Source organism: Apostichopus japonicus, chromosome 7, assembly GCF_037975245.1.
Source record: "Apostichopus japonicus isolate 1M-3 chromosome 7, ASM3797524v1, whole genome shotgun sequence".
Classification (NCBI taxonomy): Eukaryota; Metazoa; Echinodermata; class Holothuroidea; order Aspidochirotida; family Stichopodidae; genus Apostichopus; species Apostichopus japonicus.
In genome coordinates, this window is record NC_092567.1 from 20,915,255 (window position 1) to 20,940,253 (window position 24,999).

The 24,999-nt window shown below is 37.6% G+C and overlaps 2 protein-coding genes across 4 annotated transcripts; both read right to left on the minus strand.

The window, feature by feature from the left end:
• Window positions 1-1,558: 1,558 nt before the first annotated feature.
• On the minus strand, window positions 1,559-9,508 carry LOC139969687 (CD63 antigen-like). The gene is made up of 7 exons (XM_071974831.1): window positions 9,062-9,508; window positions 7,046-7,107; window positions 5,350-5,547; window positions 4,403-4,588; window positions 3,480-3,617; window positions 2,711-2,794; window positions 1,559-2,457 (listed from the first exon to the last, which is right to left on the minus strand). The coding sequence occupies exons 2-7, from the start codon at window positions 7,091-7,093 to the stop codon at window positions 2,383-2,385; spliced, it is 729 nt and encodes a 242-aa protein (XP_071830932.1). The 5' UTR covers window positions 7,094-7,107; window positions 9,062-9,508; the 3' UTR covers window positions 1,559-2,382.
• Window positions 9,509-10,758: 1,250 nt separating this feature from the next.
• Window positions 10,759-24,916, minus strand: LOC139969688 (CD63 antigen-like). Of its 3 annotated transcripts, none has more exons than XM_071974834.1 (7): window positions 24,773-24,916; window positions 19,466-19,547; window positions 17,142-17,333; window positions 16,297-16,488; window positions 15,651-15,791; window positions 13,653-13,736; window positions 10,759-12,792 (listed from the first exon to the last, which is right to left on the minus strand). In XM_071974834.1, exons 2-7 carry the CDS (start codon window positions 19,511-19,513, stop codon window positions 12,730-12,732), a joined length of 720 nt encoding a protein of 239 aa, XP_071830935.1. In that variant the 5' UTR covers window positions 19,514-19,547; window positions 24,773-24,916; the 3' UTR covers window positions 10,759-12,729. The 3 variants fall into 3 exon arrangements, with proteins under 3 accessions (XP_071830935.1, XP_071830933.1, XP_071830936.1); XM_071974832.1 differs by having other exon boundaries at window positions 24,637-24,782; XM_071974835.1 differs by lacking the exon at window positions 24,773-24,916 and adding an exon at window positions 19,722-19,740.
• Between the last annotated feature and the right edge of the window lie 83 nt (window positions 24,917-24,999).

Below are 24,999 nucleotides of genomic sequence, written 5' to 3' on the forward strand. Positions count from 1 at the left end.
TTCCACTGTTTAGTCATGCTGTTGAGGATGGGCCGCATCGGGAAGACACAGCGAAAAATCAAAATTATGTGCAATGCTGTCTGTGTGTTGGTGGCTTCGGGGTTCACGTACGGACCGACCGCTCTGTCCGAAGGCCAAGAACAGTAGGAAGAGGAGGGGAAGGGGAGGGGGAGGAGGTGCGGGAGGGGAGGAGGAGTGGTTGTATAGTCTCAGTAGCCACCTTATATTAAAATCTTTAGTATACTTGTGTTAATGTTTGTACCAATACCATGTAAGTCTTGACAATGTTCATTTAGGAAAGGTCTTAAGAAATGATAGAGGGGACACCCTCACTTAATTTTGCTGACAAAACAGCTGGTGGTGGGAGTGTGGAGGGAGATGGGAGGGGGAGGCGCAATGCCCTTTGTTGCCCGAAAGCATATATAGCAAGCACTCCGTCCCTTTAGTAATAACATTATGAAAGGGGCATTTTCGTCAGTGCTCCAACCCCCCCCCCCCCCACCCGACCTTAGCTGGTCAGCTATGGTATGAGGTTTGATTTTTACTGCTTAATGTTCGAACTTGATTTTACCATCACTGTTAACAATTATTTATCTTTTTTGACCCTTTTCGTAGTTTGGGAGAACATAATTCGAATGAAAAATGAGAAGCAATTGGAGAAGTTCTATATGAAACTTCTATCAGTTAATAGTATATGGTAAGATTTGGGCATATAGTGATGACGCTCTTTTAATATGCATGTGACCAGATATATTGTATAACTTCGTAAAAACATATCCTCAACATTTACCTGTATATGAAGATGTGGACGCACAGTATATATGATAGTTGATGTTTTGTGATTTAAGCTGGAATCTTCACAGTAGGTATAATGCAGGTATGGCTTAGTATAGTGCTCCTTACTATGCATGGTGGATGGATGGAGGCCTATGGGTGCATATGGGTGCCTATGGGTGCCTATGGGTGCATATGGGTGACTATGGGTTCTCATAGGTGCCTATGGGTGCCTATTGGTGCATATATGGGTGCCTATGAGTGCATATGGGTGCCTATGGGTGCCTGTGGGTGCATATGGGTCGTTAAGATCAAGATGCGCCAATGTCAAGGTACCTCACGGAACCAAACCCCCACGGTCAAGAGCCCTCTGCATGTAAACACTTCCAAACAAGATTTACGGTACTATTGACTTTCTAATCCAGGTATATGCCTGCAAGATTCAAGCTATGGTGAGGGTAGGGTGAGGTGGGGTGAGGGTGAGGTGGGGTGAGGGTGGAAGCATATGGTGCAACATCCGGTCTCCATAGTATGTTCATCTCTTATTGATCGTCTCGACGGCTAATTGCTAGCGGAAACCATGGCATGTTATGACACTTCCTCCCCCAAAAAACCCAAACACGATGCCATCTTAAAACACAATCTTACAGTAGAACGAAGAAGGGAGGGAAGAAGGGGGGGGGGGTCACCCTTATTGCATCTTAAGTGAACTTGAAGCAAACAGGGCCATCTTGCTTTAGAAATAAACAATATTTCCTCACCGAACAATTTCTAATTTCAAGACATTTATTTATCCTTGAAATGTAATACATCATCATTGGAACGTTTATTTAGCATTCAATTTGATTTGTATTTAGAATTTCCTCAAAAGGCAACTATTGTTTGGTAGAGAAATTACTTTCCTTCTGTTGATAAATTATTTTTAATATTATAAATTTCAGCTTCATTGCCATGATGACAATATCATTTACTTTGCAGTTGCCAGAAGCATTCACAAAATATGATATGAAATATAAAAGCTTCATTATCTTCGTGGTACAAGATGCTATAGAGGTCTTGCACATGACGTCATTCACTGGTTTTCACACCACGTGATCAATTTTGCTGGAGTGAAAAAATTGCTTCTTCTCACACTGACTTACTATGTAGCCCTAAATTCAAACGATGATTTCTAAATGTCTGGTGAATATTTTCAGGAAAACTTGCCATATGTTATTCTACAAAAATCAAACAAACCTCAAAAATATATATAATTTGAATCTTTTCGCAAATGAAGAAAAACGAGCAAAATAAAGAAAATTAGCCCATTGAACGTAACGATATAGAGAGGCTCTCTTTCCCTCCAGTCACTGAGCATGATTCCCGCTATGTCCCAAAATATGACGTCACTGCAACACCTCTATATGAGGGTGTGGTTTGGACCTAAAGATTCAGCCCAAAAATATCTATCAATTAACTATAGCCAGTCATAAACAGTATCTCTGTCGAAATATTTGAAATATAAGCATATTATTTGTGAACTGACGTTAACTTACAGTGTGATCTCTTAAAAACATATATGCTCTGTCGTATATAGAATGCGGAACATTTAAAAAAAAATTGAAAATATCATTTTATTCTTCTAAATTTTTGTTTAATCTGTATTGATTTCATCGTCGCGTTAGCAGAGAGGAATCCCAAGAGCTGTAAAATAAATACGAAAAATATTAAAATAAATCCTTATAAATTATAAATAAGAAATCTATAGAAACATAAACACAAAGAGAAGTTAAAATGTTTCAGATCTTAACATATATAGTAGAAGTATGACATCACAGATTTACAAAATGCCGCCAACTACCCACCCCCCCCCCTCCCTTTTCCAATAAGATACTTAAAATCGGATATCTTTCAAATGAAGCCAGATTTTTGTGTATATTAGTTTTATATAAATTACCTCGGGTAAGAACAAGGCCACTGATGCCACAGCTGTTAGTAATAAGGCTACGTAAGGGTCGTTAACGATAGCTCTTAGACAACCCTGCATGTAAAGAAGTAAAAAAAGAAACAAAACAATATTTATCAATTACGATTAATGAGAAGACGTGACTCGCTCTATAGTTAATCAAGAAGAGGGTCTTATGTGATTGTTTATCATAAATACAGATACTGAATTACAAAATACTTTATTTAGGAATCATCACACTGCTAATTCTTTATAGAAAATTTCTCTCAAACTTACTATACGTATTTGATGTATCATACGCGTTGGGCTTCTCGTTTTTCTTTTTTCCTTTTTTTTTTAGTTAATTTCTTTTTTTTCTCCAGTCATATATTTTGAGTTATGGGGTGCGGGGGTGCGGGTTGCGGGGGTATCTACACTAGGGTAGTATTCCCCTCCCCAGATGAAAGTTATGCACGAGTTTAAAATGTAGCTTATGATTGGTTACATGGACGGTGGGGTGGGGTGAGGGGTATACACATTCATACTGGCATGTCTATGGTTGGCTTCGACAAAATACACGGAAATTCTTTAGTTGACCTCTTTAAAGGATTTATAATATCATGTTTTATATTCGAAGATACAAACCGTAAATTATAACTTGTTGTGGAAAAAATGTTTATACATTGGTTATAAATCTTCGATCATTTCTTGACATTTGTTTTCCAAAAACAAAAAAAATGACTTACATTACCCGTAAAGGTAAAGTTTTTAATCTATTCACCTCACTATAAATATCAGTTTCTCCACGAAGGCCGCATTCATTTGTCATATTACGACAGCACGAGTCTGGGTATGTATTATCTACGAAATAACTGAAGTTTCCCCAATCTGCTGGCGATAGGACCCCGCAGCAACCATCCTGCAATGAAGAAACAAAACAAAATAAACCAGTTAAATATATCAAACAAGTTTTTCTTTTTTTTAATCAGCTGCCGAGAGGCAAGATGTAGTTTGCGTTACAACTCATAGTGTAACTTATTGCTTTAATTTGAAAACTTTTTACTGTAGTATTCAATAACTGGCAATATTATTTGAACAAATGGTCTCTCTTATGTTTTGTCTCTACCCCCCCCCCCCCCCTCAACCCCATTTTTTTTTGTAAGGCAGCTATTTCCTTTCCCAGTTTGGGCCTGTATGTCAGAGTTACAAGTCCCACTTTACACCAGTAGAAAGAATCACTGAAGCCAAGGGGTATATACGGACTTAGGTCTGTGACACGAAGGTCGGTGGAACGGATCGTACACCCCCATTCCCACCCCACCTCCACCCCACCCCTACGGGCCCACGATGAGGACAAAACAGTCGTGAAGAGGAATTTTCTGGTGAGTTGATTTGTAACTTGTTTTTTTGACGTTTTTCCTTGTTTTTTTTCTATTTCGGTTTCTGATTGTTTGTATCTGTATGCTTATATGTATATATATATATATATTAATATATATCAATATATATCAATATATATATATAAATATATATAAATATATATATATATATATATATATATATATATACATGTGTGTGTGTTTGTATATATATGCACAAATACGTGTATACATATATTTGCATGTATATATGTTATATATTTAAAAAAAAAAATATGTGATATCAATATTACTGACACAACTACATTTAGTCTGAGCGACTCACCTTCTGTTGTGTAAAATCCCACGTACGGACAAAGTCTGTTTCTGTCCTGTTAGCATTAGGGGAGTACAGATACATTTTTTGCAAAAGACCATCTTCGATGGTTATCCGTATGCTGCTGCTATAGATCAGCGCAAAATATATATTTGCTACCTGAATCACGGCGCTGATTACCAAAGCTATCATAAACTGTGAATAAAAAAAAATATGACAAAATAAAAACAGGAGCAAAATCAGAGGGTGGTAAAGAAAGAGATGTAAAGAAAACAGAAAGTTAAACTGTAATGAAGTGAATCAACGAAATTACATACCGCTTCAGTATTGTAGCACGCATTTCGAACATACATAACTTGCATACATAAATTTGGTACCTGGGTAGGTATTCTTCCCTAGATCCAACCAACCCCTCCCCCCCTCTTCCACAGTCCCCACCCAAATATCTCTCCATTCTGAATCAATATGCCATGAGTAAAATGATCACCATACCATTGGGTGTGACAAACCCTCGACGGTGGAATTGTTGAAGCTTGACCATTGACTTTGACAACAATAAACATCTGGGTGGGTAATCTCCCCTACCCTACCACCCCACCCCACCCCCACCCCACACTCCGTCCCCCACCAACCGTCATTTCTCTTTTCATCTCATACAGCGGCGGGTCCGAGCTTTCTCTGGAGAGAGGGGCTTCGTGACACTCGGTTCGGTAGACACCGTTATTAGCACCGAAATAGCGGTGCAAGAAGAAAAACCGGTTACAAGTAAGGAATGCCGCGAGCAGCGTGCAAAATTGATCCACAACCGAATACCGATACCGCGGTATACCGGATTCAATGTGTACCATATTTTACAACAAACTTAATGTTTACAGTTTAGTTTTTAGTGTCACTTTTAGTCCTCCCCCTGCCATATACATATCATTAAAAAGAGAAAAAATACAATAAAACAATACCAGGAATAGAGCAAGCCTTCGTTCTTTAATGCTTCCGTACAGACCGAGTACCGTCATTAGGAATGTGAAGACACCGATACAGATGGAGAGGACACCGACCAGGAAGACGGGTGAAATATTGACATCTAGGAGACTCACGAGAGGTTGTCGTTTATCAGACAAAATCACGCCCAGGATGATAAAAGCAATACCGAAAAGCTGAAATGTATTGGGGAGGTAACGATATAGGTAAGGGTATATCGCAAAGTTATATATATATAATTGACAGTATCTGAAATTGAGTTGAGATTTTTGATACACTTTGCACCGATGCTCTTTGATATTAAATTTCCATGAAAATCTTAAAAAGACACAATATTGTTTAGTTGTTGATAAGCGGTGCACGATGTTTATAGTGGAGTATTTCCCGTAGATCATTTTAAATTTGTGGTTTGAAAATTAGGTAATTGCAGCTTGGTTCTGTCGTCCAAGGATTTCGAAACAACTTAAAGATCATGCAAATGGATGTCCTATACAGAGGTGATAAATCGGGTGCCTACACATCTCACCCCCCCCCCCCTCCCCTCTTCGTATTGAAAAAAAAAGTGATATGAAAAAGAGGGATACACTCTCGATATAAAACTGAACTAAATAAGCCAAGTTAACCCTGACAGAGTGAAAAACCTCACTGTATATTGTGTACGTATAATAGGCCGGCTGTAAAGCCTAACCATGTTACATGCATGCCTGATTACTGGAAGACTTGTGGCTAGGTTTTCCCGGGCCGGACTGAAAATCTATTTCGGGCTGGGTTGGACCCACGGATCGACGATTGAGCACCCTCTGGCGTGGGACGTGAAGTTAATAATTTACTTATTAATGTGGTAAATGAAGTTAACATAATTAAATTAAGTAAGAAATCTTTTAACGGGTTTATAATTTACATCTATGACGTCATACCCAATCACTGTTGGTATACAGAACAGCAAGTAGGAATTAGATGTAAGTTTCATAGGAATCCAGAGAGCTGTTTATGTCAATCGTTTAACTTCCTCTATTTCAAATAATATTACACCAGGATTTTCCAACAAATTTTCCAACGATTGGGGGGAGGGGGGAGGGGGGGGAGGGGGTGAGTATATCCAGCGTTTCAACCGAGAGCGCTTTCTTATCGGTCCTAACAGAGCCGTAAGTACTCTATGGCTCTGGGCTTGTTATGAGCTTGAATTATATTGTTACAAATCTCCACCGTAGATTTGGTAAAGCGCTGTAACATATCTCAAACTATGTGATGCTAGTTGTGTAAATACTTCAATTTCAAGAGATCTCGTCTTTAATAACTACGAGAAGAACCACAAGTATAAAAGTCCAGTGTGTCCCATTAAGAACCAGATGAAAATACATTACAAGAAGCTTTCTGGTTATTTGACGACCAGACATGGGTCAAATGGCCAAACGAACGGATGGCAACATTGCGTTGCTAAGATGAGTGGTAAACACTAAATGTTGAGCTCAAATATGTCACACTATGTTTGAATTAGGGGAATGTGCAGGTGTAAATTTGCCCAGAAGTGTCCATCAGAGATTTCTGAATGGGATTCTCAGTGAAATTCGGAGACCGCAGTTTGTCAAGTTTCGCGGAACTAGAAAGGACGGACTTGATAGCGCCCTCTGTTGATTTTAGGGCGGGCTGGAGATCACCATTGACAAAACTCACCAACAAGATGTGACAGATCGAGTTAAGCACTCTCTTTTCCCTCGCCATTGTGACGTAACTTCCTGTTAAGATATTTGTGAAACGAAATGATACCATATTCCACAGTATGTAATCATTATTATATTCATACCACATATATTGTGGGTTATGTACAAACTATCTCTTATGATACAAAGTATACATGGAATACTATAGTTCGTAATGTAGAAATGATAAAGGCATACATGTAGAATTCCTCAAATATTTATATATCAATTATAGTAGCAAATATGATGTACACTATACATGAAATGGAATAGGCCGTATTCTATGACGTGTATAGGCCTATACTTAAATTATCATACATGAAATAGTAACAAACTATGGTATACATAGCATAACATTAATTACATTAATCACAGCTCCTCTACGTATATATAGCAAAACATTCAAATCTTGTAGGCCTAACTGAAATAACAGTGATGTAACATATTCATGTAACTATATATGATAACATATTACATACAAAATGCCAAAAAAGGCCTATATTGGGGAGATCGGCCATTATAATATCTCTTATGGGCTACATAATATGTGTGTTAATAGTGTATAAATAATCCCGCACTATAGCGTTATCTATATCACCTATCACCAACCACTTTATCACCTATATAGTGTCCAATGACGAATGAAAATTAATGTGCCCAAAATATGGCATGAAATTTTGCAATTTTTGGCTGATCCGATAAGTGACGTCCCTCCCCCTTCCCACTCCCCCCTCCCCATCCCCATGCGATAAATTGATATCGGTAAAACCAACTATACTGTTTTGCTTGCCTATCGTTATTCCACACGGTTTTTGTGATAGGCCTATACATCAAGATTTAACCTATGTCCTCATAGGGTGATCTTTCAAGTTCTATTTTGTTTGAAAGCATATATATATGCTTTCAAACAAAATATACGACCCTCAACGAAAAAGGACTTCCTACACAAAATCAAAGTTTGACTTTCTCTATAACTGTATTTAAAAGTTTATCAGGGTTAGTTCCCAAAATTTAAGAATGCCCTAAGGTTTGCTACATACTTTTCAAAGTCCATGTTCTGGAGGTTCTATAAGTTCTGACCTAATTCCAGTTATACCCCCAGACTGTAATAATTTATAATTTAATCAGTTTGAGTGCAACATATTTATTTGAATCAAGGTGGAAAATGTTAAACATATGTACCGACTTTTCCAGCATATTTGGCAATAATACAGTTGACTTTAACTTTGCAACGTATAAGCAGTTACTACTTAACATTAACTATACTCAATGTTCTAGTTGACCCATGCCTGAACGAGAGAATGGGGCTGTCAGGGGGATACATCCCTAGGACCCAGAGTCAAAATTGAGGGGGACCCGAAAAATATCGGATAAAGAATAAGTTTTCTGTTTTTTGTTTGTTTTTTTTGTATGTATTTTAGATCCTCCTGCAAGCAGGAACTCGCGAAGAAACCTCATTGGCTTATCAAAGCCGCAAGCTGACCGAAGTCAGTCTCTTAGATTCACTGGTTAACGTCCATGATTATAATATACTATAAAAAACCAGGGCCCCGATAACATAAATGTCCCCTGGGTCCATCCTGGTTCTGGAAGGCCCTGTGTATATACCTAGGAATTTAAATGCTGAATTTGTTTATTTTGTGTATATAAACCTCTGTTGCAACTATTATAATATAACGGATATAACATAACAGTATCCCTATATAGTCGCTCGTGCATGTCGCATGGTGGCTGGCCGGTGGATTACGTTATTAGATTCTATGATATAACGCTATACAAGGACAACCAACATATTCGTTGTAACGTTGTAACGAATATAGAAAAACCCGAACTGTCCATAGCAACCATAACTTTGAATATCAAATCGAGGACCAAGTGAACAGCCAAACTAATAACAAAACAAGAAAAAACATAACCGTAACCATAACCATAACGCCGCTGAAGAAATATTTCACGAATTGTGATATGAAAAAAAGGCCTTTCAAGTTACCTTATATTTCTCCTTTCTGCCTGGGAAATCTGTTCTCAAACAAGTGTAGCGTCTCTCTCCACCTCTCTCTCCCTCTCTATTTCTCTCTCTGTAAATGGTTTAGAGTTATCGAAGGTAAACGCTAGGTTGAACTTCAACTTTTCCAACGGTTGAACGACGAATCGCAAGTTTAAATCCGAGACATTTGTTTAACTTATAAGAGACCCCGTTTCAAGTGCACTCTGCATGTGTTGTCGTTGTTAAGTGTTGAGTGTTTGCTTATTTTCTGCTGACGCGTTTTTCTACTTGTTTTGTATTCTCTCCTGTTTTTTTTCCTTCATGGACCACTGCTCTTATTGACTTTTTATTACAGGGTTTAGTTCCTGCAGTACATTCCCCCTGCTTATACTTTTGGTATCTGCAGGCTGACTGAACATACTGAAATGACTCACCACAGACGAGTTCAATGTTGTTGTGATATATTGGTTCAGAAAGAAGTCAATTGACTTGTTCTTTATTTCGAACTTTGCATAAGTTAGTATATAGCCTAAACTCATTTCCTGTTCCCGTTTATATGTGACAGAAAAAACTACTTCCCTAAAGACCTGAATCGCCGAAATTAATATACCTTCCTTAAAGTCCTCAGTGATATACAGCAACAATAACAACAACAACAAAATACTGTTATTTAACATATATTTCATATACAAACCACACACGCAGACGCACATTCTACGATAAAATAAACAATGCTTCAGTCCTATCGTCCCTTGATTGGATACATTGCACTTGTTTTGAACCGAGCAAGCACCGGTCTGTGTGCCGTTGAACAGCCTTCGCTCATACGTCCCTTGAATTGCATTCATTCAAACAATCATTATACTTTCTATTGGCATAAGATATACTTCCAGCTATTTTCTTCTTTTCAAATGTTCACACTAGTCAACAACAACAAAACCGGTCTCTGTTTCCCTTTTATTTTTAAGCTAAACATTACAGACATTTTCGTTAAGAAGAAATCACATTCAGCCGCAGGAATATTTCATATCTGAGGCACGTTTATGGCAAATTTGGTATTAGCGCCCAAGTTTGCCCCAAGTTTGACCTCCTGACTGGCAAAGTGACCTTTTCGGCATTTTACATTAAGTAATCAAATGTAAACTTTCAGAGTCTGCTTATCCTAGAATATGGGGTAGTAAATGTGGATTGGGGGGGGGGGGGGGGAGGAGGAAGTGAATTTAAAAGGTTGTCACCTTTTTGACCTTTGCTTATCTCAGCTGTTCTTTATCGACCTACTGGCCAATTACGAGATCCCCAAAACTATGGTAATCGAGTATAAAGCTGGTGTTCGATGGTTTCATGTTTTGGCCATTGGTGACCTCATACGACCTATCACCACCTCCCCTTCCCCACCCCATCCAATAATGATAAACCCAGCTAGGATCTTACAAAGGGGCATTAAGTATGGCATTCATGCAAGCCAAACTTGTCGGGTTACCGTGTTTACGACCCAAGGGAGTCACATAACCATACATGTACTGATGTCACAATCTTCGTGTAGATATCTTCTGCCTTCGACAATGGATCAGTTATCATAAACCTCCCTCCCCCCCCCCCCCCTCCCCCACCTTACCACCTCCAAAAACATATGGCAATTAAAAATCAAGTATTGCTGTGGAGACCCGACACTCTAATAAGAGAAGAAGCCATTCTGCTTATTTTTTTTTCCGTACAATATTTATTACCATACTAACCAACATATAATGAAAGATATTATACCCGAGCATCGAATAGAAAGTTCCTTTTGACTAAAGTACACTATAGTGTTAATCATGCAAAGTTTTACTGTTACGGGATAAACTACATATTTTAAAGTATTAATTCGTGCAAAACTATATGTTCTTGTTTTTTCTTAAGAAAAATTAATATCTGAAAATGTTACGTCATTTATTACTCTATGCAAAATATCAACCATCATTGTACCAAAGTATAAAATATTTCTTTTCTTTCTGTTTATTAAAAGGCATTCAAGAAGTAAGATGTTTACAAGTGAAATGATCGACCTTTCATAACTGAGAAACCTACCCACTTTGTGAAATGTAGGTGTTTTCCGAATATTGTTGTCACACCGAGCCGTTTTGAAAGTTAAGTTCCTATACGGGGCTTTTTTTTAATTTTATTACAATACAATAGAATTTGACCAAGATTGACTTGAGGCACTGTTCTTAGTTTTGATTTTGATTTGTTCAAAACTTTGCATTTTTTTTCCTTTGCAAATTTACAGCTAATATTATACACGAGGTAATCACCATAGTCGAGGACTACGATACAGAAAGAGTTAGCAACCGAGACTCCATGAGATTCCAGGCAAAAGGCCTTTGTATATCATTGTGAAGAAAGACGGTGTTTTGTACGGGGGGGGGGGGGGGGAAACAGAATTGAGAAACATTACCCTGCTTTTATAAACTCTCTTCTTAAGCAATGACACTTGGTTTCAGTCGTAACACATAGTCTAAAGAAATTACAAACATTTACAGGCAAAAACGTACGGTCCGATGACACAGTTGACTAACACACAAGATGCGTACTGAAATGTAGCCTAACTTCATGATCCATCATAAGATAAATGCTTCAACAAAGGCGCTTCCACGAAATCACAAAGAAATATGGATAAAAACACATGTGACAGTAGTCTCGTATAAGAAACGTACTTTGCGTAGCGGTGCTCAGTAAAGCAGACTACCAAAAAACAAAATGACCTCAACATACTATTTCATTCGAGAAATTAAAATATTTTCCTTTAATTGTAAATTTCATGCAAATTATAGATGAATACACTTTCTACAGCCTTCAAATATCACAATCCATGAGTGCATAAAGCCATATGCAATTGGATCTGTTATCAACTTTTTGGTAAATATGTTAGGGCTGGATGTTAACAGCAGTGACGTAGACATACATGAATATTCACATAAATTCTGTCACGTCGCTTCTTTCGCGAGTCTAAGTCGAAAGACGGGAGCTGTGTAAAATTCAGATACCACAAACAGTTTCATTAACAGATCGGTCACGAACATAATTATCATGCATTTAATATACACACAGAAGCCTCAAGACAGACGGGAAAGATATGAAAAAGGAGAAATTTAATCAGCCTCTGTGCGATACTTACTATGCTGTAAAGCCTATTGCATTCCAAAATCAGGCCTCTAGATGGTTATTGTATGTATGCATATGTATGTATGTATATATGTATGTATACATATACACGTATATATGTATATATATATACATTTGCATGTATATTTATATCACACATATATACATGCACATATATGTATACACGTTATGTATAAATTTATATATATATATATATATATATATATTTATACATAAATATAAATATATATATACGTTTTCATTTAAATGAAAAATATCAAAACAAGAATACAAATCTGTTTTCCGGCGCTAAGATGGTTTTTTTGTTTTCAAATACCATGATTAATCATAATGGGAGATCGTTTATTACGGTCTTAAATTTTCCTTTAAAGGTTTACGTAACCACACCCAAAAAGTGCAGCGATTAAAATCTCCACACAGCAAGAGGATTTATATTTATGTAAAAGAAAAAGAAAAGAAAAACTACATGGAAAAGATAAGATCTTCAGAGATTCGATAGGTGTCTTTTTTTAAGCTGTTTCCCCTTTACCGACGTCCCTGATCACACAGCAAGCAAAGATAATCCCGAGTATCTGTAAAATATGGAGAGAGGGGGAAAAAACAGTGGTTATTCAAGAATATCAAGAACGACCAAACTGGTGATTCAAAAATTATACGAAGCAGGCGGTCAACAAAATTACGTCAATAAATGATATACGAATAGTAACTCGCAGATGTCGCTACAAAATTAGAATTTCACTTGACCACTTTTGTTCCCGATTTCAGACAGTTAATTAGCTTGCCAGTTTTCCATTTCACTATAACTGAAATTTGGGTAATTACTACAGTTTCCTTACACTCTCTCTTTACGTGTCTGACATATGGTAGCTTTCAATGTTGAAGAAGAATGTTACAGTAATAATGTCGTTAGGAAGACACTAATCATTATAGTAATTGTTTGAAATGTGTTGGATGAAATATGGATTTCGTGTTACGGAGAGTGAGGAAGTAGTGAAGAGACATATGTATGGCATGTTGCAGGTGTTATGTAAATACATGTGACTATCGTTCATTCCCAAACTTGGAATGGCACAACAAATATTCAACTTGAGTAGATAGACAATGCATTTTATACAGAGGACACATTAGTTACTAAAAGGGGGAGGGGTGCAGGAGAAGGGTGGGGGGTGGGAGAAGGTGAGGGATGGAGAAGAGAAAGAGAGAAGGAAGTAAAAGTTTTGAGAAACACTTTCTTGTTTAATTAAACAAAGGTAAAGGTGGGAAAATAGTGGCAGACTTGCTATACTCTGGGAGTGAAGTTGCTGAACTCGAAAATCAGGTTATTGTAAATGTGCTGGGGGAGAGGATAAAGTTTCCACGGTCCTCATTGATTTTGAGTGGAGTGTGCACGGGGAAGAAATCAGTAGTCGGAGGAGGGAGCTTATTTACTTACCTCGGCAAGGAGAATGACAATGCAAACAGTACCAGAAAGGATGAGATTTCCAGCAATTTTCCCAACGATGGCCATCTTACAGCCCTGCAAAAGGAAAGAAAACGCACAAAGTTATAATCATCTGTAAAACTCGAAAATCAAGAGGTCGTGTAATTCCCGGTTTCATTTTTTCTTTCTTTCTCAAAACAAGTACAGTAGCCTAGGCTCTAACATTCGCCAAGAATTTGATGCGCGCATTAAGACACAAACAAAAAAAAGAGTCAATTTTGAGTTTGTTGTAGACATTAAAACAAAAAATCCCACTGAGATCTGGCGTTGTTTCGTAACAGCGCCACCACTCTTTTCATTTTGGAGGAATGACTCTGTAAACATCGGAAATTCGTCAAAAGAGGGCTGAACTGCTTAGTCTAACACATGGATCTTCAGATCACTTCAACTCAAATAGAGTACATTTTGACTTTGTACTGTATGTCATGAGATAATATGTTATACGATGCTTGCTAAAGTATCAAGGACAAAAATGGTTCTTGAAGGTCATCTAAGGATAGTTGTTTGATATGGAGTTTATTTAAGGAACCGGTTACAGTAGAGTTATTATAATTTATGATAGGAAGAAAAGTGGATAAGTATTAACATTACAACCTGTACGTAAACAACGTTCCCATCAATTAAGCCCTTATTAGGTGTACAACCGAAAAAAAAATGGGGGCGGGAGGGGGGTTGGGGGGGTAAAACAGACATTGGCATATATTAAAACTAGAACGAATCGAAAAGTTTCAATTCTTAACTCTTTCACATCGCGAATGATCGCGAGATATCGTAAAATTCACGGGTATAAATTCAACGAAAGAATAGGGAGAGGAGGGGGGGGGGGGGAGGGACGAGTGAAGGTAATGAGCTAAGACGTTTTCATCAACAAATTTCAAAAAATAAAGAAGGCATATTCCGAGTTCTTATGAAAAAACAAAATTCTGGATTTTTTTTTTCCAATTCATGTTAACAGGTCAAACCCACTTCGCCAGCATTTGTATGCTGAGGATACGAATATTCTAACTTTGGTGATATTTAGCAACAACACAGTGAAAGATATTTTCACTGTAATTCAGCTGGAAAATATCTCTCCTTTTTCTTTGACAATATTTTCATTTACAATATTATCTCCGTAGTATGGAAAGATTCTACAAGAAATAAAAGTTGTATTTTTGATAAAAAAAAAATAAAATAAAAAATAAATAAATAAAAAATCAGAGCAACTTAACAGCTAAGTCGACCTTGCAAATTTCAAGGAGAATTGAAGAAAGATATAATTTCATAATAACAAGTGCAGCATCCGAAGAACATCTACCATGACTGACATAACATACCACCCACTGAACCAAAGGGGCTGTTAGATACCAGGGGCGTATCCAGGGGGGCACAACAGGCGCGCCCCCCCTATTGGCCGTCACCAAAAAAAAAAGTTTAGCAAAAAAAAAAACAATTGATGACGACCTTTATAAAGTAAAATTCATAAATTTCTTAAAGGCTTTGATGGTGAAACTTGGCAATCACCAGATTTCCCTGTCGGTCACAAGTTTTACAAACACTAAGTGACATGCCAGCCATACTAAATTGTGCATTTTGTGTCTATTTTTACTAGAAATGTTGCTTATTATTAAGGTCGAAAAATGGATCACATATGGCACCATTTTGCATTTCAGCCCTTCTTCGAAAGCAAAAGTTGTCCACCCCTCCCCTTAGACCCATCCCCCAGGACGGCGATCATTCATGCCTGACGCCCCCCCCCCTAGTGGAAAATCCTGGATACGCCCCTGGATACAGTAGTTGGGATGGAAAGAGACGGTTTTAGCCAATGAAAACAGGTTTGCATACAATCAACTGTATACCTCGTTCTGAAGCATAAGATATATTGGGTATGGAATATTTCTCTCTTATAAAGAAGAAAAGTATCACACCGCCGGCATATCCCATGGAAATATAGCCTCTTGAAAACTTTACCTCAGAGTAGATATCCGCAGGGGCAGCATTTTCACCACAGCCTGGCGTCACAGTCATGCAGCACGAATCTGGATAGGAGCCTACCGGAAATGAAGCATTCGTGGACCAATCGCTCGACATGGACACGCCACAGCATTTGAACTGTAAAAAGAGGACGTATATTAAGTGGATCCATTATTGATTGTTAGCTCCTGTCAAGTCACCGATTTCTTAAGCAAATTGTGGCGTTTATTTGTTCGTTCTCTTACTCATAGTTAACGTTTTCATCAATCAAAGCTTTATCTCAAGGGGATGGGGGACCCTTCCACTTTGCTGCAGCGAGAGCCGTGCCACACGGTGGGGGAGGGGGGAAGTGACATGTATACCTCTAAGAAATCACAACCATATCCGACGATGCGGCTATTATTGATAATAAACGTGCAGTCAGTAAAACAAAATGGACCCCACATACAACTTTTACGGCCCATCATATTGATATGTTTGTTTGTTTAATTTTCTGACATCTTAATTGCTGTTTCACTAAACAGTTCTTATATTTCTTCCCCGACACCCCAATGGGAGGAATTCAAGCTAAATCCTTCTTCTTTTTTTTTTTGAGGGGTTGGGGGGGGGCAGAGGGAGAGGGTGAGTTAAAAAAATATCTCACCTCCTCTTGGGCCTTGTCCCAAGCCTGACTATAAGATTTCTCTTCGGTATTCGGATCAGCCGAACTGTTGTACTGGTGCAACCCTTCCAGTAACACTTCTGTAACTGTGCTCTCGACAGAACCTCTGAACACGTAGGCAAGAATAGCTCCGGCTAATTCCAGGACAAGAATGATGCATAGCAGTACAATAAACTACAAAGAGAGAGAGGGGGGGGGGGTGTGGGTAAGGTGTGGAGAGAGAGAGAAAGAGAGGTGGAGAGAGAGAGACTTGTAAATCAAAGGAACAAACTTCGCTAGATCACATGTATGTCACTTATATATACTAAAGTACAAATGTTACACAAATAGCACTAAATATACTAAAAATCGTGTCGTGAGGAACTTCAGAGTGGTAAACACGGAAGAACAAAAGGTTACAACCTTGCGCAGTGCAAGAAAGGTTTTATCAAGTGTCGTAAGCTAGGTAGAAAAGGCGTCCATATGTACGGGAGACCGGTAAGAGAGTATAGTGATGTAAATTGCATTATAAAAAAAAAGGAACACTATTATGATAAACTTAATATTATTTTAATTTTTACGTGCTATAACAAAGCTTCCCCCTTCCTTTAAAAAAAACAAGACATAAAACCCTTCTATATTTAAGGCTACCATACATGTATAAATATATATAGCATATTTTTTACAGTTTGGCGAATGGTAACAAACCATTTGAATGTATTTCACCGCATATCACCACAAGTAACGGGACGCAAATAGTGTGCCCCTCCTTAAATTCTTTGGGGGGGGGAGGGGGTAAGCATATTTTAGAAGACGTACTATTTCACTTTCCAATAAGTGATACTTACAATAGTTAGGAGGAGCTTGCTTTCCTTAATAGCGCCACAACAACCGGCGAAAGCAACAACGAACACGATGACCCCGAGAATAATCGTTAAGGTACCGACACTCCCAAACGTTGAATCTTCCAGGAGAACATCAAAACTCTGGTCTGAAGTGTGAACCAGAATGCCACTGATGATCAAGACGATGCCAAGGATCTAAATGGAAGAACGAAATTACATGACAAATACATTTTGTTTGGTGATAAATATGCAAATTTATGCAAATATAATATAGATACATACATATGAATAAAAGAGGTTTTCCTTTTCTTTTCCTTTTTTTGTGTTTCACATTGGGGCATTTTTGGGGAGGGGGTGTGTAGGGGGTATGTAGGGGTTAGAAGGAGTGTTAAATACTGAGATATTGGATGCAGCCAGGTTAAGTTGAAAATCCTAACCTATAGGCCTATGTATAAATGACTACGATTATCGTCTTTCTTCTCCCATTTTCACGAGATTTAGGTCACATGTCCAGGCATGCGCAGGTGTATTTTATCACTTTTGTGTGACGATTTTTCGCCGCAGCGGATTGTGGTTTTTGTTGTCTGTCTCGCTTTCTGTGACAGTACTATAGTCTATGCATGACGTTATAAATATCATCTGCCAATAGTTGAGTGCAGAGTTCCAATTCGGTATGAACTAGAGGGAGTCCTAGGAAAACCTAATTGCACACACATTAAGGTGGCCATAAGGGTTGCAATGGCTATACATCATTGAGGTTCGGGAAAAGCATTTTTGATACACTTACTTACTGACTTACTTATCATTATACCGGTAATCAATAATACCCGGATATCCGTCGCAAACGAGTATTCGGTTAATTGTTGGATTATATTCAACGTTTGTTTCGACAGAGTGAATTTCCGATCGAATAAACGTTTAGGATATGATTCATATCAGGAGTAACTACCGGTACAAGAAGAAAATATAAAACAGGACGCCGTTTCCACGAGTCTGTAAATTAAAATGCTGCCCCCTTCAACAGATAGATGGCTGACACGATGGGTAATTCAAGACACCCTTAAGATATTTTAACTTGTACAGTAGTGGGCGCCGACGCTTTTCGTCACTTTTTAATGAAGCCTCTAAGTTATCAATCACCCGTAAAACAAACTCCGACGTTTCTAACTGAAAGGTAGTCTTCAATCTTACGCGACCGAATCAGTCACTTATAGAAGTAAGTGTCCTAACTGTAACACTTTTCAAAATATGGGAAAACCATTATGGTAACACTGGGTGGTGAGAAAAATGTATATTTTCAAAGTTATAGAAGTTGTCATATATATATATATATATATATATATGTAATATTTATAGTACACACATTAAAGAGCGTTAGAATGACGCACAAAATTTATGTTAGACATATATTAAAACCGTGATCTCACACTGAAATGGCAATTCCTCCTGGTCAGACATCACCTTCATGTTAGAAATCACCTACATATTAGACATCCTCTACATGTTAGAGTTAGACATCAATCACCTACATGTTAGACATCAATCACATATATGTTAGGCATCAATCACATATATGTTAGACTATCAATCACCTATACAGTACGTTAGACATCAAGCACCCGTATGTTAGACACTAATCATATATATGTGAGGCATCACTTATACACGTTAGACATCAATCACCTACGTGTTAGACTATCAATCACCTAAACAGTACGTTAGACATCAAGCACCCGTATGTTAGACACTAATCATATATATGTGAGGCATCACTTATACACGTTAGACATCAATCACCTACGTGTTTAGACACCACATATATGTCAGAGACATCAATCATCTATATGTTAGGCATCACCTACATGTTAGACATCACCTACATTTTAGACATCACCTACATGTTAGACATCCCCTACATGTTGGGTTATACATCAATCACCTTCAGGCATCCATCACCTATATATGTTAGACATCAATCTATATGTTAGACATCACCTTTATTTGTTGTACATCACCGATGTTTGACATCACATGCATCATTAACATATGTTACACATCACCCATATACGATATAGAAACTTTAAAGATCGTTGATAATCGGAACGCCTATTGTTTTTGCATACGCTCAACTTGCTCAATAGGCATACACTATAGTTCTCATGTGTATATATTTCAAGCACTGTTTATTGTCATGGGAAATTAAATCGCTGACAATTCTCATTAATGATCACTTTAAAATCAAAACACTGACTTTAGATATCGGCTGAATAATAACAAAATAATAACAAAATTTTACGAACTTGAAAAAAAAAAATAATAACACTTACCACAAATACGAGATTGAATACGAAGAGAAGGATCTTTGCCAAACCCATTTTGATTGATTTCTTCTTCTAAAAGCGGAGAGTACTGAAGACCAGAGCAAAAACAGAAATGATTGCAAAGAATCCGAAAATAAATAGGAATATAATGATATCAATATGGCGTGTCGTCTTTACTTAACAACTCCGACAAAAGCAATGAGGCTGTTGAGTCTACAATATTGACTTATACACTGTTGACTCTGTCGCTTATATAAGCTACCTGTTTGCAGTTTCTATAATCAATATTTCCTACGCATCCTGTGTTTTCAAATGCTTCCTGAAACATGTAATACACGTATACGGTATATCACTTTTCTTACACGAAGCGCGTTCCATAGGATATGCCTGCTATTGTAACACATACGAACGAAGTGTTGTTGTCTTTCCAAGCTGTAGGCGCTGTACCTCTACAGGATGTGACGAACTCTTTCTGTTTTCGATATTGACGTCATACGAAAGGATGACTCACACGCGCAAGTTTGTCGGGCTAGTCGACTTTTTACCAAAGAAAAAGGCAGACAAAATATAGAAAATTAAGTTGATTTATGTGCTCCTTAACAAGGGTGACGTATTGTTTTCATAAGTACTGCACTATATTAATCCAGTGATTGAGGTTCTTTGATCCCTATTATTTTTCTAAAATATTCTTATTAGTCTATCATTGCGTAATCTCAGAAAGTATCGTATGACGAAATCGCTACAAATAACATTTAAAGAATGACACGTGACCAAATTGGTCATACGTTTTTTAAGGACGTGACGGAATCTTTTCAGCATTCGCTAGCCAATGAAGTGTTTGTGTATTGAGCTCAACCTTAGTAGGAAGAGCACATTGTTCCTGTAACAACTGAATGACGTACTGTACCGTAACATAGGCTAGGCGTCGGCCTAAATGAAGTTACTGAACATGCTCTATAATTAAGTGCAATGTTGGAACCAACTTTCATTGTCAAATGTGACTCCGTTTTGTACTATATTTTGTTTTCTTCATGCAAGACTCTTTTACTTGGTTTCTTCGGTCGATAACTCAAACTTTCTTATCCAATGGAAAAGAACTATTTAAATATTATGTCGCTTTCTAATGCCATCATGATTTTTAATGCATGCATGGACCAGTTGTGCGAAACTGTTGTGTTTGGCTGTGATGTCGCCTAGGGCAGGTTATTAGCTGCTGGGCAATGCTTTAAATATTCAACTGACGTAAAAGATATTCCAACAAAATTCTTTATCGTCAGTTTTCTTTACCTTTTTTCATAAACTATTTGCGACTTTATAATCGATATTTTTAAAAGCAACATGTGAGTCTCGGAAAGTGGTGCTCGTAAGAGGGAACCCAGAAAACATGGCTCGGTAGACATAACTATGTACCTTCTCTTGAGCAAAATTATATTATTTCCCAACATTTCAAATCCCTCTACTATGTAAATCAAACCCATTACATTTGCTCTAACCCTCCCACCCCCCCTCCCCTCAACCGAAAGGAAAACTACGTTAGAACTCAATTAAATCCGAAAAGAGAAAACACATATACTTTTAGAGTTTAATGTATTTCCTGCAACTCTAGCCTATTTCTACGAAACTGTAATAATATATGTAAAAGAAAACCACATCGAACACAGCTTATTATTATCGTCAAGCTTTCTATTATTCTCTCAAAATTATAGATAGTTGTCATAGCAACGCTGTTAGTAATAAAATATGATATTGTAGTACAATATGCAAGCATCATCATACTCATATAACGACTATAGTTGTTGTGCGTGTTGTGTGCTGCTGATATATAAGTGTATAGTTTATGAATAGTACAATCCTCTTACACTTAATCCAGTCGAGCGAATATTTTGTGACTCAACTATACAACTACAAATGGAACCTTGGTTATTGTGTAGGTATAATTCGTAGCCTAATTTGCTTGGCATATGATTAAAGTACAAAGAGTACAAGGTACTTCAATAACATGTTTAGGACTATTATTTGAAATAGATATTACCCCCCCCCCCCCCTCCACCCTTAAAAGAACCCACTGTTTTCTTCCCATTACAATATACAGTTATAGTACTGAGGTGGTTTGTGACTATAGTTCTGTTCTCGGAACATTGTTGTGGTAGGTTTGACAAACTGCTAGGATATACAGTGAGGTAGCATGGCTACCCCTGTATAAGGATGCAATTATCGGATGATCAAAGAGATAAATCGAAACATTCTATCATATATACTCTATATACATATTATTTATTTTGTTCTCCTATTTGTATTTATATTTCATTTTATTTATTTAAACTCTATAAATAAGAGTGTTGTTTAAAATAAGTTTTCTATGACCCCCCCAATTGCCTTGGAATACAAGGATGAAATTAATATATGTATATTCGACGAACGAACCAAAAGCAAAAGTAATGCCATATTTTAAGGCAATCTTTGTAGGCCTATCCCTTTAATTGCCGAAAGGGACTCTTTAATCCCCTTTTTCCTCTTGATCTTACTATTTTACTTTCATTGGTACAAATTCCTCAATTACTCCCGACCAGGGGTCACAACTGATGAAAAGCGTTTTTTCATACTATTTAATAGAGAGGAAGGAACCTTTAATCCATGTAGGTCATATTGTGGAATGTATAGGGTTTTGCTGTAGGCCTATACATCCCTTTTTGCAAAGGAAATGACTCGTAACGAAATGAATACTAAAATTCCACCAACAAAACGGTCAATTTCAACAGATGACCTCATCAGGAACACTGGGATATGGAAGCGTTGGCGTGCCATAATGATTTACGAAGAGCAACATCACCGTACCACACTGTATATATATACCCTGCATATAAATACGCATTACCTCAACATATAGGCCAACCAGTCTCGTATTGACAAATATGAACAGTTCCTAATTTTTATCTATGAGAAACAGGATTATTCCAAAATGCTCCCAGTGAATATTTTGAAGCGTATAATAACATGTCCCAGCTTGGGCAGCCTACATATCGGCTCCGCACGCTTTATATACTACCAGTAATAGTAAACAACTACAATATACCATTATTATTATTCAAACTGTAGTTGCATCCTATACACGTATATACGCTCAGCGAGTGTCAGCTTGGTGGTATCTCTTGGTACTTTTGCGAAGGATATTTACAACGTTAATGCCGTGTGGCACTGACGATCATATTAACATACAATGCAACATTGGTGACTAGTACAATCCCCCAAACTCCGCCCCACCCCTCCACCCCACCCTCTCACCACCACCACCACCAGTTTGACTTTGTATTACTAGAAACAGAAATGGTTTCGGGATACTGTCAAACTTCTCTATAAGGCAAAATTTGATCCTGACGAGAGGCAATATTGAGAATTATGTTACTTACTGTATTCATTTGCCCAACAAAACATCAAAGGGTTCACAAGAGTTAAAAAAAAAAAAATCAGTTTTAAAAATCGATTAATACTATACACATCAATACGAAACGAAAATGCAGCCCCTGGAGTTACTTGACCCATGTCTCTGCTCTAGACTCCTGCACCCACAAGTCTTCGATTCACACAACGTATATACATGCAGCGGTAAGTGACTTAGCATTACTTAGAAATGGACATGCGAGTATTCCTTTTGTATCTGAGCGATGACCTATAGCCGTACTTTTTTGGAGGCCAAATCAATATCTATTAAGTGATGCGAAACCGGTTTTACAGTGTCTGTAGTATATGTTTGCGATTCAAAGAAACGATGGGATAGGAAGGCGTTCCTTCATCCTTCATAATCATTGGCCCCTTCCATCTACTACCCCCCTCCCCTCCCCCACCCAAATTGCTAGAAAATCAGAATATAAAGTTTGCTGATTAGCTCAGTATTTTCAACCAATTCATTTTGCTGTCACCTTCTGGGAGTAAACTATAGGGAGAGCACGAACTTGCAGGAAACTATACTTTGATAATTAAACACTTCACGTATGCAAATGCGGTGACAAAATTGATGACCAATTCTAAAAGACTTTAATACGAATTTTCTCTAACTTATGACATTCATATAATTCAACAACATCAATTACAGTATTTTCCAATCATCACTCATCAACCAAGGCAAACAAAAACTTTGATGGAATCCAACAGTATATACATTCCCAACTCCCCCCCCCCCTCTTTTTTTTAAACTCACCGTAGACCTAAACGGTGTAGCGCTATTTGTAGGATATGTACTGGGTTCTTAGCTATGAAAGTCCTCCCAATATGACGTAGAATATCACCCTCCCTTTGGACCGCCACACCCCCCCCCTGCCACACTCCTTTCACGTCGATCCCCGTGATTGTATATGTTGCAACAATAAACATCCCTCCCTACCCATCACTCCATATCCAACCCCCTTTCTATCCAACCCTACCTCCCCCCCCCCCCCTCCTTCTCTATCCAACCCTACCTCCCTATCCGATCTAACGATTACACATTTAAAAAAAAAAAAACATATAATAATGTTTCCTAAATATCAGTAGATAAGTATATAGAGAATTGCCAGAAGCAAAAAGGAAGAAAGTTTTACGAAAAACAAAACAAAAAACATATGTTTTGGTATACCATCATGCATTTATAAATCATTTTCATCAAGGCAGTGTGGCCTCACTACAACGTAGTGTTTTACACAGGATATAATTTGTTTACTATATATAAGCATAATGATAGAAGTGGTTTTGTTATAATAAACTATAAAGGAGCGAAATTTTATAACGTACAATAAACTTTGAATGCCAACTTAAGTGACCTTTAATCCCAATGGATATCGACCAAAAGAATATTCCGCGGACATATTTACACCGACTGAATGCTATAGCGTCCATATATATAAATATATAAATATATTATTATTATTATAGAAATGGGCGCTGATTAACATACCGTTTGAGTTATGTATGCTGTGGGTGCGACTATATAGTAATTTGTGTACATTTATTTTTTACGTACAGATAGGCCTAAGATGCGATAGCAGTCGAAAAATAAAGAAATCTACTTCATAATACACACGCCGTAATCCTTAGAAAAGATCTATAACTGAAGAATATTGCGTCAAACAAAATATAAATGACAATGGAGTAAGAAGAAGAAAATCAATTGCAAAATGAAGAAATAAGAATCAACAAACACTTACTTTTAAATGACGTCGGTTACCGTTAGTGTACGTGCGTGGTGTGTGTGTGTGTGTGTTTGGCTTTCACTATTCCGCGGTACGTTGTGCAACTATAAGCTACAACAGTGTATCATATAGTACCCGTATACGTACTTACAGTATATCTTCGGTGAGCAACGCCCCAAAATTCCGTTGTGACTTCTTCACACAATCTGCTTCAGTTACCCTGGAAGTTTGTACGGACGCTTCTACTGAACGATTAAGCTATTTATTGCGGTGTGATGGCTATTGCTGTGTGTGTTCTTTACGTAGGTTGACACAATAGGGTAGTAGCTTTTGGTGACAATAAAATTCTACAAGGTCTGTTTAACCACAGCTTGAATG